Source organism: Protopterus annectens, chromosome 6.part0 (genome assembly GCF_019279795.1).
Source record: "Protopterus annectens isolate FY-2018-M chromosome 6.part0, PAN1.0, whole genome shotgun sequence".
NCBI classification, from domain to species: domain Eukaryota; kingdom Metazoa; phylum Chordata; order Ceratodontiformes; family Protopteridae; genus Protopterus; species Protopterus annectens.
Window position 1 is genome coordinate 1,196,115,400 of NC_056737.1, and position 15,163 is coordinate 1,196,130,562.

General features: G+C 41.6%; 1 protein-coding gene across 1 annotated transcript in view; it reads left to right on the forward strand.

The window, feature by feature from the left end:
• Positions 1 to 983: 983 nt before the first annotated feature.
• LOC122803968 (arachidonate 12-lipoxygenase, 12R-type-like) overlaps positions 984 to 15,163 on the forward strand; it is a 101,458-nt gene continuing 87,278 nt past the window's right edge. The window contains exon 1 of the mRNA XM_044073646.1: positions 984 to 1,157. Within this exon, the coding sequence (XP_043929581.1) occupies positions 1,005 to 1,157 (153 nt within the window). The 5' untranslated portion in view covers positions 984 to 1,004. The remainder of the gene's footprint in view (positions 1,158 to 15,163) is intronic.

Below are 15,163 nucleotides of genomic sequence, written 5' to 3' on the forward strand. Positions count from 1 at the left end.
CCTTGGAGATGGAGAGAGAAAACTTTGGATAGACAACAGAACACTGGTGATGGACAGCAGAACCCTATGAGTTGAATGCAAGAACTCTGGGGTGAGGAGCAAAATCCAGAGTATGGAGAGAACAGCCCTCAAAATGGAAACCATGCAATGGACTGGAATCATGTGAACTCTTTTTTTTTTTTTCACTGAATCTATGTTCGAATGACAAAGAGTATTAATGCACTAAAGATTGAAGCAGAAAGAATATTTCTAACTGGGGAAAGAAGCTCAGGTCTGATTTTAGTGACTTTAAAATCTGGATTCCTACCCTGAAAATGTACTATAAGCCAGTTCATAGCACTCAGAGGGTGAAGCAGTGTGACAGGACTCTGAAATCCTTAGAAACATGTAAAAAACAGCACTCATAGAGATGGCTACAGATACAGTCAATACTGTTACTCAGTGTTCCCTGCAGGCAGTGACTCTGGGAGAAATAGCAGTGAATGTCTGACAGGAATAGAAGTAACCACGGCACTGTACCATTGGAAAATATTAGCCTGTTTCTTTTTTTTTTTTTTTTTTTTTGCATGAGACCTCCAAGCTGTTTACAGCAATTCCACTCATCCAGTTTAAAAGAATCACTATCAAAGACAAGTAACAGAAAGTTGAAGGGTCCATCATTGTTTAATATGTAGGAATTATTACAAAGGCATTCTACAGCACAGGAATATATATGTAAGACTTACTAGTAAAATTACTGAAATAAACAGTCCTATATTCATTTGAATGAAGATATTAGTTGAGTTAGTTACGAAATAAATTTCATGTTTATAAAAGAAATAGCTTTCTTAGCCTTGCAAAATATCTGGCACGTGAAGACATTTCAAATAAATATTTCAAAAGTGTAGTTTGCATTAAGGTCACCTGCCTATCTCAACATGTTATGTAATATTTATAAATAGGGCGTTTTACTTGTCTGCTGCTTAGACAGAGAGAAAGCATTTTGAAGATTAAACAGCTCTACAATGGCTTCAGACAAAACTGAGTATGAAGTACACGTTACAACAGGTAACATTTTCGGAGCAGGTACCTTTGACACGGTCTACATCACCCTAGCTGGTAAGAAAGGAGACAAAATAATAAAGATCCCAAGGACCAGAGTGAGCTTCTCAGAGAGTGTAAGTGCCTCTAGCAAAAGTCTGTATCTGCAATGTTTTCTTAAGTTACTTTTCTTATCTTTTGTTTAAAACTGCTTTTTTTTATTTCTTAATGAATATTTCAATTTACACCAAGCAGTTTAAAGTTAAAATATCCAAACATTATGTGTATAAGCAGCCAATAAAAACACAGTGAAGAAATTGATGGAGTAGATGTTTTGCAAAGTACAAGCTCCCTCATAATAGAAACAAACACGGCAGGAAGGCATTCTGTGCTCAGTAGACTGTAAAAATCAAACATTAGGAGTGTCAAAATAAAGACCAAGCAGTGAAAATAGGTGGTCACAGAACAAGAAGTGTATGTTGATATGTTCCCTGATGTGAAGCCAAATATCATTTTTTTTTTCAAATTTTACTCTAGTGCAAACACAAGAAATTTGTAGAGTTAAAAAAAACACATTCTTTTGTCTATGTTCATGTTTTGGGTGTAAATTTGTACCAATCTGCAGTCTCACTTTTGAAATAAAATCAAAGCTGGGGTTTCTACAATCCTGGGAAAAAGAAATCGGTATGGTAGACAAACTGTCCAAAGAACAGACTGACAGAGTAGTACTATTCAAACATGTATACATGGTGTTGGGTGGACTTCTGAAACTGTTATGGCTGTTGATGCACTTAAAAAAAAAAAAGAAAAACCCATCAGCATCAAATATAACTCATATGTCGATGTAACACATATGTCAGGGTAACGGTGAAGGTAATGTTTTTGGAACAGCATGGATAATGAGTCATGCAGTCATGAAAAGAAGGAATGTGGCAGCAGTTAGAGTTGAACCCTGATACACTCTCACATGTCATCAGTAATTAGACGTTTCACTCTCGGTATGCAGGTGTTTCTGTTTATTAGATACAAATATGCAAATCTGCTCCAGTGAGAAACTCATTGTAATTCTGGTACACATTACAAATATTTAAGCAATACAACATTCTGAGTAACAAAACCCTTTTCATGGCATTAGGGCCTGAGTCCAGGTGTCTGCACATCCTTTTGTCATTTTGCTTTGTGTAGAAAATGGTTTTCATGCCACATGATGTTGTGCATTTTTTCTGTTTTACTGAGGGACTTCTGGGGTATAATCCACCTATCATGGTTGAAATTAATAATGCTGTGCTTAGAGCTACAAAAACACAATTTTCAGTTAGCATTTATTAATAGCAACCAAGATCTCATTTAGGATTGTGGACAGTATTTCAAGAGTGCTTTGGGTTACCGCAAGTCACATATCCCCTGTTCAAAGATAAATTCAAATGATACAACCCATACTTCATAGTGCCAGATTGTGTGTGTGTGTGTGTTGTATAAACTATGTGTATGTTTTGTGCATGCACATGTATGTGTGTGTTTGTTGTGCATGAAGGTTTGTGTGTATAGTCTGTGTATCTGTGAGAGTGTGTGTGTCTGTGTGTGTGTGTGTGTGTGTGTGTGTGTGTGTGTGTGTTGTTTAAACTATGTGTATGTTTTGTGCATGCACATGTACGTGTGTGTTTGCTGTGCATGAAGGTTTGTGTGTATAGTCTGTGCATCTGTGTGTGTGTGTGTGTGTGTGTGTGTGTGTGTGTGTGTGTGTGTGTGTGTGTGTGTGTGTGTGTGTGCTTTTGTGTACATGTGCATGTACATGTGCATGTGTGTAAAGCCTCTGTATGTGTATGTGTATGTGTTTGTATTTCTACGGGTGTGCAACTGTGTCTCTGCATCTCTGTGTAAGTGTCCATAAGTATGTATGTATGTGTGTGTATATGTGAGCACATGTATATTTATGTCTATGTCTCTATGTGTTTGTGTGTGCATGTGTGTGTGTGTGTGTGTGTGTGTGTGTGTGTGTGTGTGTGTGTGTGTGTGTGTGTGTGAGTGTGTGTGTGTATAGTACATCTGCATGTGTATGCATGTATGTGTATCTCTCTCTGTATTTTTGTGAATGTGCATGTGTGTGTGTCTGTGTATGTCTGTGTAATTGCCCATAAGTATATGTGTGCCTGTGTTTGTGTGTGTGTGTGTGTGTGTGTGTGTGTGTGTGTGTGTGTGTGTGTGTGTGTGTGTGTGTGTGTGTGTGCACGTGCACATGTGTACCTGTCTGCCTGAAAATGTGTGTGTTGGATGGGATTGCATACAGTAGGAGAGGCACCAGGCACCTTTATGCATAGACTATGCTCTCTCAGCATTACAGGAGAGCTACTCAGCTTTAGGAATCACAGTCCTGCCACAGCACAAGACCTTACACATAATGTGCTTCCCCTGTACAGGACTGCAGACTATGTGTATGCATGCATGGGGAGAGCTACTCAGCTTTAGGAATCACAGTCCTGCCATACCACATGACCTTACGCATAATGTGCATCCCCTGTACAGGACTGAAGACTATGTGTATACATGCATGAGGAGAGCTACTCCACTTTAGGAATCACAGTCCTGCCACACCAGAAGACCATAAACATAATGTGCATCCCCTGTACAGGACTGCAGACTATGTGTATGCATGCATGGGGAGAGCTACTCCACTTTAGGAATCACAGTCCTGCCACACAAGAAGACCTTACACATAATGTGCATTCCCTGTAGAGGACTGCAAACTATGTGTATGTATACATGTGGCTAAGTTTAACTTATAGGCAGCATTTCTGTTTTTGGAGTGACTTACATTGTACATTTAGGTAGGTTTGTGTTTTTGTAGTGTATGATATTATTCGATATTACATTGTACATTTAGGTAGGTTTGTGTTTTGTAGTGTATGATATTATTCGTTATTACATTGTACATTTAGGTAGGTTTGTGTTTTTGTAGTGTATGATATTATTCGTTATTACATTGTACATTTAGGTAGGTTTATGTTTTTGTAGTGTATGATATTATTCGTTATTACTTTGTACATTTAGGTAAGTTTGTGTTTTTTGTAGTGAATGATATTATTCCTTATTTAATGATAAGGCCATGTTGAACTTATCTGCTACATTGTTTTGATGCAGGTCAATGTGACTGTATCTAGGTTGTTCTTACCCAGATGGAGTCATGTTGTTGATATAACCTTGTTACTGTCCATGTCTTACATTTGTGATTATTACTAGATAAACTCTGTAAGGCCTTTTCTTTTAGTAAGTCTCCTGATGTTTAGAACACCATATTGTGAAATCTGGAGGAATTATTCTGATCTCCTTGACTGCAGATTGATGGAAAGTTTTGAGTAGTATTATTTACCCGAAGCTCCATATTTTATTCTGGGATGCAAGCACTCACTCACTGCAGCTTGATAATTTTGTATGTTTTGTTATTATCTATCTCCAGGCAGGAGATGTATATCCTGGACATGTTATTTTAATTAATGCCCCTTGAAAACCAGCACCTAATGAGTGGTCATCTGATAACAACCTTTATCTGTGGCATATTTACTGTAATCATGGCTTTACACAGAAGAGCAGTCTGTCTGTACTTGTGACCAACAGATACATTTTACATGTAGTGAGGCCTGAAACCTGCCACTTAGTTTTCACCATTTCAGGTATCACTGACTTGCACACACACTATTTGCTGATGTCACAGTTAACCATCTCTTCACATCATAAGCCAAATATGATCATCTAGATAACTTTACCAGTGTGCGCCAGCATTATTATTATTAAAAATGCTATAATTAGATTTGTATAAAACACATTTAAGCATGACAGTAATTTATCTCCTGGAAAGAAATAAACAGAAATATGGATATTCTATCAGTTAAATATTGCAATAGTTATTTATCCTATTTAACCTATAGTAACCTCATGTGGCTTCTTCTCAATTAATAACTTTTTCAAAAAGTTCTTTCATTAGTTACCTTGTGGAGCAGAGGGATAAAGCCCTTAATGTGTGCCACAGGTGGCCTTTGTTCAATTGGTGGGGCCACAGAGTGAGGATGGGAGTGAGTGGCCAATGTCAACTCACCCATCCTGGGAGGAGGGAGGCAACCTAAGGTCAGTGCAATAAGCAGTGTACCAGCCTTGTGAGCTGCCTGCTGCACATGCTATAGGCAGCCTAAGGTCAGTGCAATAAGCAGTGTATGAGCCTTGTGAGCTCCCTGCTGCACATGCTATGGGCAGCCTAAGGTCAGTGCAATAAGCACCGTATGAGCCTTGTGAGCTCCCTGCTGCACATGCTATAGGCAGCCTAAGGTCAGTGCAATAAGCAGTGTACCAGCCTTGTGAGATCCCTGCTGCACATGCTATGGGCAGCCTAAGGTCAGTGCAATAAGCAGTGTACCAGCCTTGTGAACTCCCTGCTGCACATGCTATAGGCAGCCTAAGGTCAGTGCAATAAGCAGTGTACCAGCCTTGTGAGCTCCCTGCTGCACATGCTATGGGCAGCCTAAGGTCAGTGCAATAAGCAGTGTACCAGCCTTGTGAGCTCCCCGATGCACATGCTATAGGCAGCCTAAGGTCAGTGCAATAAGTAGTGTACCAGCCTTGTGAGCTCCCTGCTGCACATGCTATGGGCAGCCTAAGGTCAGTGCAATAAGCAGTGTACCAGCCTTGTGAGCTCCCTGCTGCACATGCTATAGGCAGCCTAAGGTCAGTACAATAAGCAGTGTACGAGCCTTGTGAGCTCCCTGCTGCACATGCTATAGGCAGCCTAAGGTCAGTGCAATAAGCAGTGTATGAGCCTTGTGAGCTCCCCGATGCACATGCTATAGGCAGCCTAAGGTCAGTGCAATAAGCAGTGTACAAGCCTTGTGAGCTCCCTGCTGCACATGCTATAGGCAGCCTAAGATCAGTGCAATAAGCAGTGTACCAGCCTTGTGAGCTCCCTGCTGCACATGCTATGGGCAGCCTAAGGTCAGTGCAATAAGCACCGTATGAGCCTTGTGAGCTCCCTGCTGCACATGCTATAGGCAGCCTAAGGTCAGTGCAATAAGCAGTGTACCAGCCTTGTGAGCTCCCTGCTGCACATGCTATAGGCAGCCTAAGGTCAGTGCAATAAGTAGTGTACCAGCCTTGTGAGCTCCCTGCTGCACATGCTATATGCAGCCTAAGGTCAGTGCAATAAGCAGTGTACGAGCCTTGTGAGCTCCCTGCTGCACATGCTATAGGCAGCCTAAGGTCAGTGCAATAAGCACCGTATGAGCCTTGTGAGCTCCCTGCTGCACATGCTATAGGCAGCCTAAGGTCAGTGCAATAAGTAGTGTACCAGCCTTGTGAGCTCCCTGCTGCACTTGCTATGGGCAGCCTAAGGTCAGTGCAATAAGCAGTGTACCAGCCTTGTGAGCTCCCTGCTGCACATGCTATGGGCAACCTAATGTCAGTACAATAAGCAGTGTATGAGCCTTATCATCTCCCTGCTGCACATGCTATGAGACACTTAGCCAGCAGGTTACATGTGTGTTGAAGTCTATATGCACCTCCTGAGGGCTGCTGCTTGAGAGACAGCAGGTGTGAGGGCCACAGTCCTGGCAGCAGTACGATATCCTCAGCCTTCTTACCTTACTACTGCAAGGCTCTGTCCACTCTCCCCTTTTCTTCTTGTTATTCATCAACTTGGTTCCAGCTGACCATCCTTACTTACCCATAATCCTATATGCTGATGAGATGTTTATATCTCGTACTTCCTGTACAGTTATTACCCATAACTCTATATGCTGATGAGATGTTTATATATCATACTTCCTGTACAGTTATTACCCATAATCCTATATGCTGATGAGATGTTTATATCTCATACTTCCTGTGCAGTTATTACCCATAATCCTATATGCTGATGAGATGTTTATATCTCATACTTCCTGTGCAGTTGTCAAACATCAGCTACAAGAAAACATGTTCCAGTTTTCCAACTGGCTAACTCAATGGAAACTATTCTTAATAAGTGGTACAGTGAATTATCTTCTGTTTAAACTGTGAGCTTTGGCAGGTTAAGACCTGCATGCTATCAACTTGAATGCATAAGTGAAGCTAAGTAACTTTTATCTGCACTTTTTAAAGTAATTTGTGTTGCATTGAGGAATATCTAGCTGGAAGCTGTGACTCTGTTTTTCAGTAGGTTGCCACCCACCCTCTCTGTTTTTGTGTTGGTGTTAATCTTGGTGGCTTTGAAACTGCCCACCCCTCTTGTAAATTTTCACTTGGATACTCCTCCTGGGCCCATCTCATTTGCTCACTCAAAAAAAAAAAATGTATATGCTTTTACTGTATTTGTGTTTCTTCCTACTTTATTTTGCTTTTGCGTCATCTTAAAAGTACTCAATTGTATTTATTACTGCTTGGTGTAACTCACTCTAAGCCTTTTAGTTTAAGCATTTGGGCTTCAGACCAGTTGTTTTATATTAGGAAGGTTTGTGCTCTGCACTGTAGTGGCAGGACAGGTAGCTTACATCCTTCTAAGTTGGGAACTGCTGATTGAGGGCTCAGTGTTTGTTATTCTAAAAGTGTATTAATTCTGGTTTAAGCACTTGGGCTTCAGGCCAGTTATTTTACATTAAGAGGGTTTGTGGTCTGCACTCTTGTGGGAGGAGAGGCTGGACTCTGCCCTTCTGAGCTGGGAATTTCTGGTTAAAGGCTTAGAGTGCCTGCATATTTGAACTGCTTCTTACTAAATTGGTACACCTTGTTTGCTGTAGCATAGACTAGATCCAGGCCTGCTGAATCTAGCTTTGTTTGTATAACTTGAGCACTAATCCAGGCATTCTTTAAAGTATTCAATTGTATTTATTACTGCTTGGTAGTAACTTGATTAAAGTGTAGCTATCATTCTAAGTCTTTTGGATTAAGCACTTGGGCTCAGACCAGTTGTTTTACATTAGGAAGGTTTGTGGCCTGCACTGTGGTGGCAGGACAGGTAGCTTACATCCTTCTAAGTTGGGAACTGCTGATTGAGGGCTCAGTGTCTGTTATTCTAAAAGTATATTAGTTCTGGTTTAAGCACTTGGGCTTCAGGCCAGTTATTTTACATTAAGAAGGTTCGTGGTCTGCACTCTTGTGGAAGGAGAGGCTGGACTCTGCCCTTCTGAGCTGGGAATTTCTGGTTAAAGGCTTATAGTGCCTGCATATTTGAACTGTTTCTTACTAAATTGGTACACCTTGTTTGCTGTAGCATAGACTAGATCCAGGCCTGCTGAATCTAGCTTTGTTTGTATGCTTGTTTGCTTGTTATTTCCCTGAAATGCTAATTCCACCTAAAACACGGCTTTTCAGCGCTTCTGTGGATCCCTAGTGACATCTGCATTGCTTACTGTACTTATTTCCTTGTTTCAATTGAAAGAAAGTTACTGTTTGTCATTTTTGCATTTAAGTTACCTGTAGCACATTGCATTTAAGTTACCTGGCACTTGCTCACTAAAGCAATTATATAAGTCAGCACTAAAAAATTAAAAGCACTACATCCTCACAAACTCCCCTTGAGTACCTTGTTCCCCATTGGCCCTTTTTTTCAATTATAAAGGAATTCCCAATACTATTCTAGCATGTCTAAAGGTCAGTTGTCAATCTCCTCTCCGGTCCAGCTGGTGAATCTGGGAATCTTGAGGCAATGTTACAACTGCCTCATGTACACAGACAACCCTCTCCTCTTCCCAACAAATTCCAACACATGTGAGAGATGCAACCATATAGCCAAACTGGAGGCTAAGCTCTCTCAACTCAGTACTAGCAAAACCTGTCAGGAGGAGAAGGAAACCACACTCACTACAATTCCAGTCTCACATAGACCTACCACGACAGCAAACCAAACACATAAACACACAAAAACATACTCGGAGGCTCTAAATAAAAATCTGCCTAAGCAGCAGAGACCTCCAAAGCAGACACCCAAGCAACCGCTACCACAAAACAAAACACATGCAACACATAGCTCACAAAGCCAGTGTGCCAAACAGTCACAGCCCTTAAGCTAAACAACACACCTGATACACTTGTAATAGGTGACTCTATCATCAGGCACACCGACGTCCCGCTCACCAGGCTGAACAAGGAGAAGGTCACGGTGAGCTGCCTGTCGGGCGCTAGGATCTGCCACATAACACAAGCACTCAGGTCACTCCAAGGCAAGTACAAATATGACTCAGTCATTGTCCATGCTGGTGTGAATGACCTAAGACGTACCTCCCTGGACTACATGAAAAGAGACATAGAGGAGCTCTCTGAGCATGTGGTCCAGGCAGGTATGACCCTGACCTTGAGTAGCATCTCACCCTCACCAAGAATGATGCCACAATATGAAAACAAGATGATCAATTTCAACAATTGGCTTATGTATTGGTGTCATTCAAAGGGGATCCAATGCCTGTCAGCCTGGGATGACATGCTCGACAAGCCATGATGCTTCGCTAGGGACAGCTTACACCTGTCACCCCTGGGCTTTCGGATATTGGCAAAGGCTCTTGCTACCCCCATAGTGCCTTTTTTAGGCAAGGCTCAAAAGACAAACCCACCTCCATAGGTATCACAAGGGATAAGAAACTAAGAGTAATGCTACTCAATGCCAGAAGTCTAAACCTCAAGATGCATGCACTTGAAACTCTCCTTAGCATGGAGAACATCGATATCTGTGCAGTAACAGAAACCTGGTTCAAGGCACCCGAGAGCACCCCAGCACTACCAGGTTATACCTCATACCATGCTTTTCAGCCCCAAAACTTGGACCAAACCAGAAAGGGAGGGGGAGTATCAATATTCATCAAAGATACCCACACCTCCAGGTGGGTGGCACAGCACGAAGCATCAGAGACTATCCATGTGCAACTAACAGTGGGTAAAACTGCCTTCCAGTTTATAACCTGCTACAGACCACCCTCCCAAACCCAGGAACCCCACTCGGCCTTCCTGAGAACACTGGAAAATATGAAGGTCTCTCCAAACACCATTATATTGGGTGACTTCAACTACCCAAACATAGACTAGGAGCATTACTCTAGCTCCAACAACCTAGTTCAAAGGTTCCTAGAATTTATAAACTCAAATGCTATGGAACAACTTGTTACCACTCCCACAAGAGGGGAAAACATACTGGACCTGATCATCACCAACATGGGGACTCTATGCTCCAGACCAGAAGTGTATTCCTCACTGGTAAGATCAGACCATAAACTAATCTCACTGGATTTTCACATTCCCACCCCACCCCCTGCCCAGAAAACCACAGTGAAAAACTTCTCTGAAGCAAATTTCACACTCCTCAAAACTGAGGTGGAATCCTTCAAAGCCCCCGGGCCTGTGGAAAATACGGCCCAGACAGCAGAATCCTTTATAAACGCATTCTATGAACACCTTCAGGAATGCATGGATCATGCAATCCCAAATAAAACCAAGACCCAATCCTCCAAAGGCAGACATCCTGTCTGGTGGACCCCAGCCATAAACAAACTATACAATAGAAGGAGGAAGCTACTACATGATAGAGCAAAATCCCAAAAGGGGAAGGCATCTCTGATCAGTGTTAGCAAAAAACTACGGGCACTCATAAAATCGTCTAAGGCCAGCTTGAGAGGAAAATTGCACAGGACACTAAGGATAATCACAAGGCTTTCTTTAGTTATGTTAGGAACCTGGGTGGGAATTCCCAGATATGCTCAGAATTAGTCCAAAATGACAAAAAATACACCGAACCCACAGACATTGCCAACATCCTAGCTGACAGGTTCAGCGCAAACTCCCCCCCCCCCCCCAAAGGGGAAATATTTATCCCAGCAGAGTGCTGCCCCCCTGACATCTCAGATGCTCAGGTTAGAGCCTCCCTCTCCAAATCAAAAAACACAGCATCAATGGGACCAGACGGTGTCCCGGGCTGCGTCCTACATGAACTCCAAGAAGAGCTAAACCCAAACATAAAACTACTGTTCAATCTCTGCCTTACCACAGGATATGTACCCAAAGAGTGGCGTACAGCAACAGTGGTCCCTCTCCACAAAGGTGGTGCCTCAATGGATCCTGGAAACTATCGCTCCATAAGCCTGACTAGCTTGGTCTAAAAAGCTATGGAAAGGATCATCATGGACCCCATAAAAAAGATATTGGGGACCTACAGACACTGGATCCTACCCAGTTCGGCTTTGTTAAGGCAGATCCTGCCTCTTAAACCTGTTCGATTTCTTTGAAACAGTCACCAAGGCCATTGACGAGGGGAAGGTGGTCCACACAGCCTACCTGGACCTCGCAAAAGCCTTCGATATATTACCCCACTCTGGCATTATAGATAAGCTCACCAGCTTAAATATAAACCCCTATGTCACTAGATGGGTTGCAAACTGGCTCAAGGACAGAACCCACATGGTTAGAATTGCTGGAGCCATGTCAGACTCCAAACAAGTTACAAGTGGCATCCCACAAGGCTCAGTCCTGGGACCTCTCCTGTTTGGTATATATTTCTCGGAGGTACAGACCAACACGGAAGGACTGTGGCTGACCAAGTTCGCAGATGACTGCAAACTGGGCACTGTAAATGACTCTTCAGCCAACACAAGCATCCTCCAAAAGGGCCTCATAGAAACAGACAACTGGTGCCAGAGCCATGGCCTCAAGCTAAGCACCAAAAAGTGTATTGTCATCCCCTTTGGCAAAAACAAAGTGCCCACAAATTACCACATAGGTGGTAATCCATTAAGTACAGAAGAAGTAATTAGGGACCTGGGGACCCAAGTTGATAGCAATCTCTCATTTGACAACCATGTGGCCAAAGTGATTAGAAAAACATTTTATATAGCCCACCTAATCATGAAGGGATTCACATCTAGATCAGGGGAGGTCATCGTGCCTCTTTACTCATCCCTCATCAGGCCCATAATTGAGTACAATGCCCCTTTTGGGATGTACCTTACCAGACACCTACAGCAACTGGAAAGACACCAAAAGTACCTCACCAAGAGGATCAAAGGGCTCAAACAGATGCCATATGCTGCCCGCTCCAGCTCTACTCAGTAGCATACCGCCTGATCAGAGGCGATCTGTGCCTGACGTATAAAGCCATGTCCAACCCGGAATTAATGGACATGCTGCACCTCAGAAAATCCAAATCCCATCAAGCTATGTGCTCAAGAGACTTGAACCTCAGCACTGAAATAAATAGGACATGCTGGAGGGACAGATTCATAACCCAAAGGCTCCCTTCACTCTGGAATAAAATCCCAGTCCAGGTTAGGCTGAGTCCCTCATTGACTCTCTTCAAGAGGAATCTTGATGAGTGGATGAGGGATCGTAGGTTTACCCCGGGTATCACTTCTGTGTCACTGTTAGATAGAGGCACAGTATACTAACCTCGGAAAAGGGCATAGCAAAATTAATTTAAAATGGGTGGCGAAAGCCAAACACACTCTGGCTAGGCTTATAAATGCCCTAGGGCAGAAAGCCTAGTATGAACCGATGAACCTATGAACCTATAAATATATATATATATATATATATATATATATATATATATATATATATATATATATATATATATATATATATATATATATATATATATATATATATATATATATATATATATATATATATATATATATATATATATATATATATATATATGTGTGTGTGTGTGTGTGTGTGTGTATGTGTGTGTGTGTGTGTGTGTGTGTGTGTGTGTGTGTGTGTGTGTGTGTGTGTGTGTGTGGGTGTGTGTGTGTGTGTGTGTGTGTGTGTGTGTGCCCAGCCACTAACAAATAACTCTCAATGACCAAACCCACCCCAAAGACCACAACACATTTCCAGTACTAAGGGATGTGGCTAGATCAACATCTTAACTTCCAATATCATGTTTGGCTAAGAAATGGAAAAATCAATTCACAATTGTTTATATCTACTATGATTTTTCACTTTCTCTCCTCAAACAAGAATTGCCAGTGGCAAAGTTATACTTTTCACACAGCTTGAATATGGGCTTCCCCTCTGCTTCTTAGAAGCTTTTGCCAACAACACGTGCAGATTCATAACACTGTCAGCAAAGACACAACAGTGCTGCCAGGCCCTTGCCAAAGCTGCATGGCTACCCATCACTCATAGAATAAAACTTTTAATACTGTCTTTACTTTTCAAACTTATTAACCTTCAATGTTTCTACTTCTTTGAAAATGGGTTACATTAGCCCAGTGGACTTTCCTGGTTAACAAACTACAATAAATAAATAAATAAATAAAATAAAACCTCCCTCCAGACACTATAACAAAACTACACTGCACAGATGATAGTTTCAACATCCCTGCCCCACAGGTCTGAGAATTCCTTCCTACCTCTCTTAAAGAAAACTTATACTTTAAGGTATTCAGAAAATACACTGTCTGCTATTGTTCCAAAACTGGTTCAGTCTTCTGATTTAATGCCAAACTCTCTTCATACACAAACACCTACACAAACTGAACCCCTTCCCTTCAATGCCCACTTCTATATTTAAAACACTTATCCCAGTCACTGATGTCCAGTTCAATAATCAGACATACACTACTATCTCTCTCACTCTTGCTGTCTGTGCTGATAATGCAACTCTTTAATCTCAATACATAAGTACGTCTTCAGTGATAACTTCGCCATTTTTCCTCCACCTTCTCCATATTCATTATTTTGATTGACTGGGCCCTTGTATCTAATTGTTTCATAACTGAATTATATTATATATCAAGTCATTCTGTTTTAAATGGACTCCTGTCGCACTTTATATTTTGATTTTATACCTTGTCATGTCTAGTTCTTATGCTTCCAGACTGAACCTGTAAATTGTACAGTGACCACTGTTCTAGCCTGGCCAACAACCTTGAAGTAGTGTTGCACTCTTAAAGTTCACTTTGCTATTTTTCTGCTGTGTTAAATAGTCTCTAGTGTTTCCCACTGAAATTAGGGAAGCTAGTAGCTGTAGCGTAGTCCAGATTTAGGCCTGCTGCTTCTAGAACTGTTTGTAATGGTTTGTCTGGTCTGAGCACATCTACCACATAATCTTGGATTGGAAGGGGCCTAGCTGCACTTTTGTGAGACAATTGTGTTTGATTGGAACCTGACTGGTAAAGGAAGACCACTCTATGGCTTGGAATAAACATCCCTATTGGTCCTTTTGAATTTTATTACAGTTTTTTTTTTCAAGTTTTAACTTCTGGTATTTAGGCTCTGCATCTGAGGAGGTTTTGCATTTTTGCACGTTGCACAGCACCGCTCACTACCGCTCAACTGTGTGCCAAGGACGGACAGTTAAATTTAACAAATGTTTCCTTAAAACACAGGCAGAAATATCTATTTCCAAGCTCCTCCGTGATCATTTCTAAAAAGCCACCAATGGCAACAGCTTTCAACCTAGCATTATGGAGTGTTGGGCTACCCCTGTTTTTCCTCCCAACCATGTTGACTTCGGCCTCCTGAGGCAGTGTAGCAAATGCCTCATATACACAGATAACCCTCTACTAATAACACAGTCTAGTGTACAGTGTGAGAGATGTATTTACACCAAGAATCTGAAATCCATGCTTTCTCTCACTAAAAACAGTAACAAGGAGAATGTTGTCAAATCACCCACCACTACATATTCACATAGTACCAGTACTCATAAGCATACCTCTACTTACACATCTACTCATACACATACCTCTATTCATACACATACCTCTACTTACACATACCACTACTCATACACATACCACTACTTACACATACCACTACTCATACACATACCTCTACTTACACATACCACTACTCATACACATACCTCTACTTACACATACCACTACTCATACACATACCTCTACTTACACATACCACTAGTTACACATACCACCACTCATACACATACCTCTACTTGCACAAACCACTACTCATGCACATAGTACTACTACTTACACATACCTCTACTTACATATACTACTACTCATACACATACCACTACTCATGCACATACATCTACTTACACATACCACTACGCATGCACATATCTCTACTTACACATACCACTAATTATAGAAATACCACTACTCATACACAGACCTCTACTTACACATACCACTACTCCCTAAAAAACCCCCCATACCTCTCACTACAT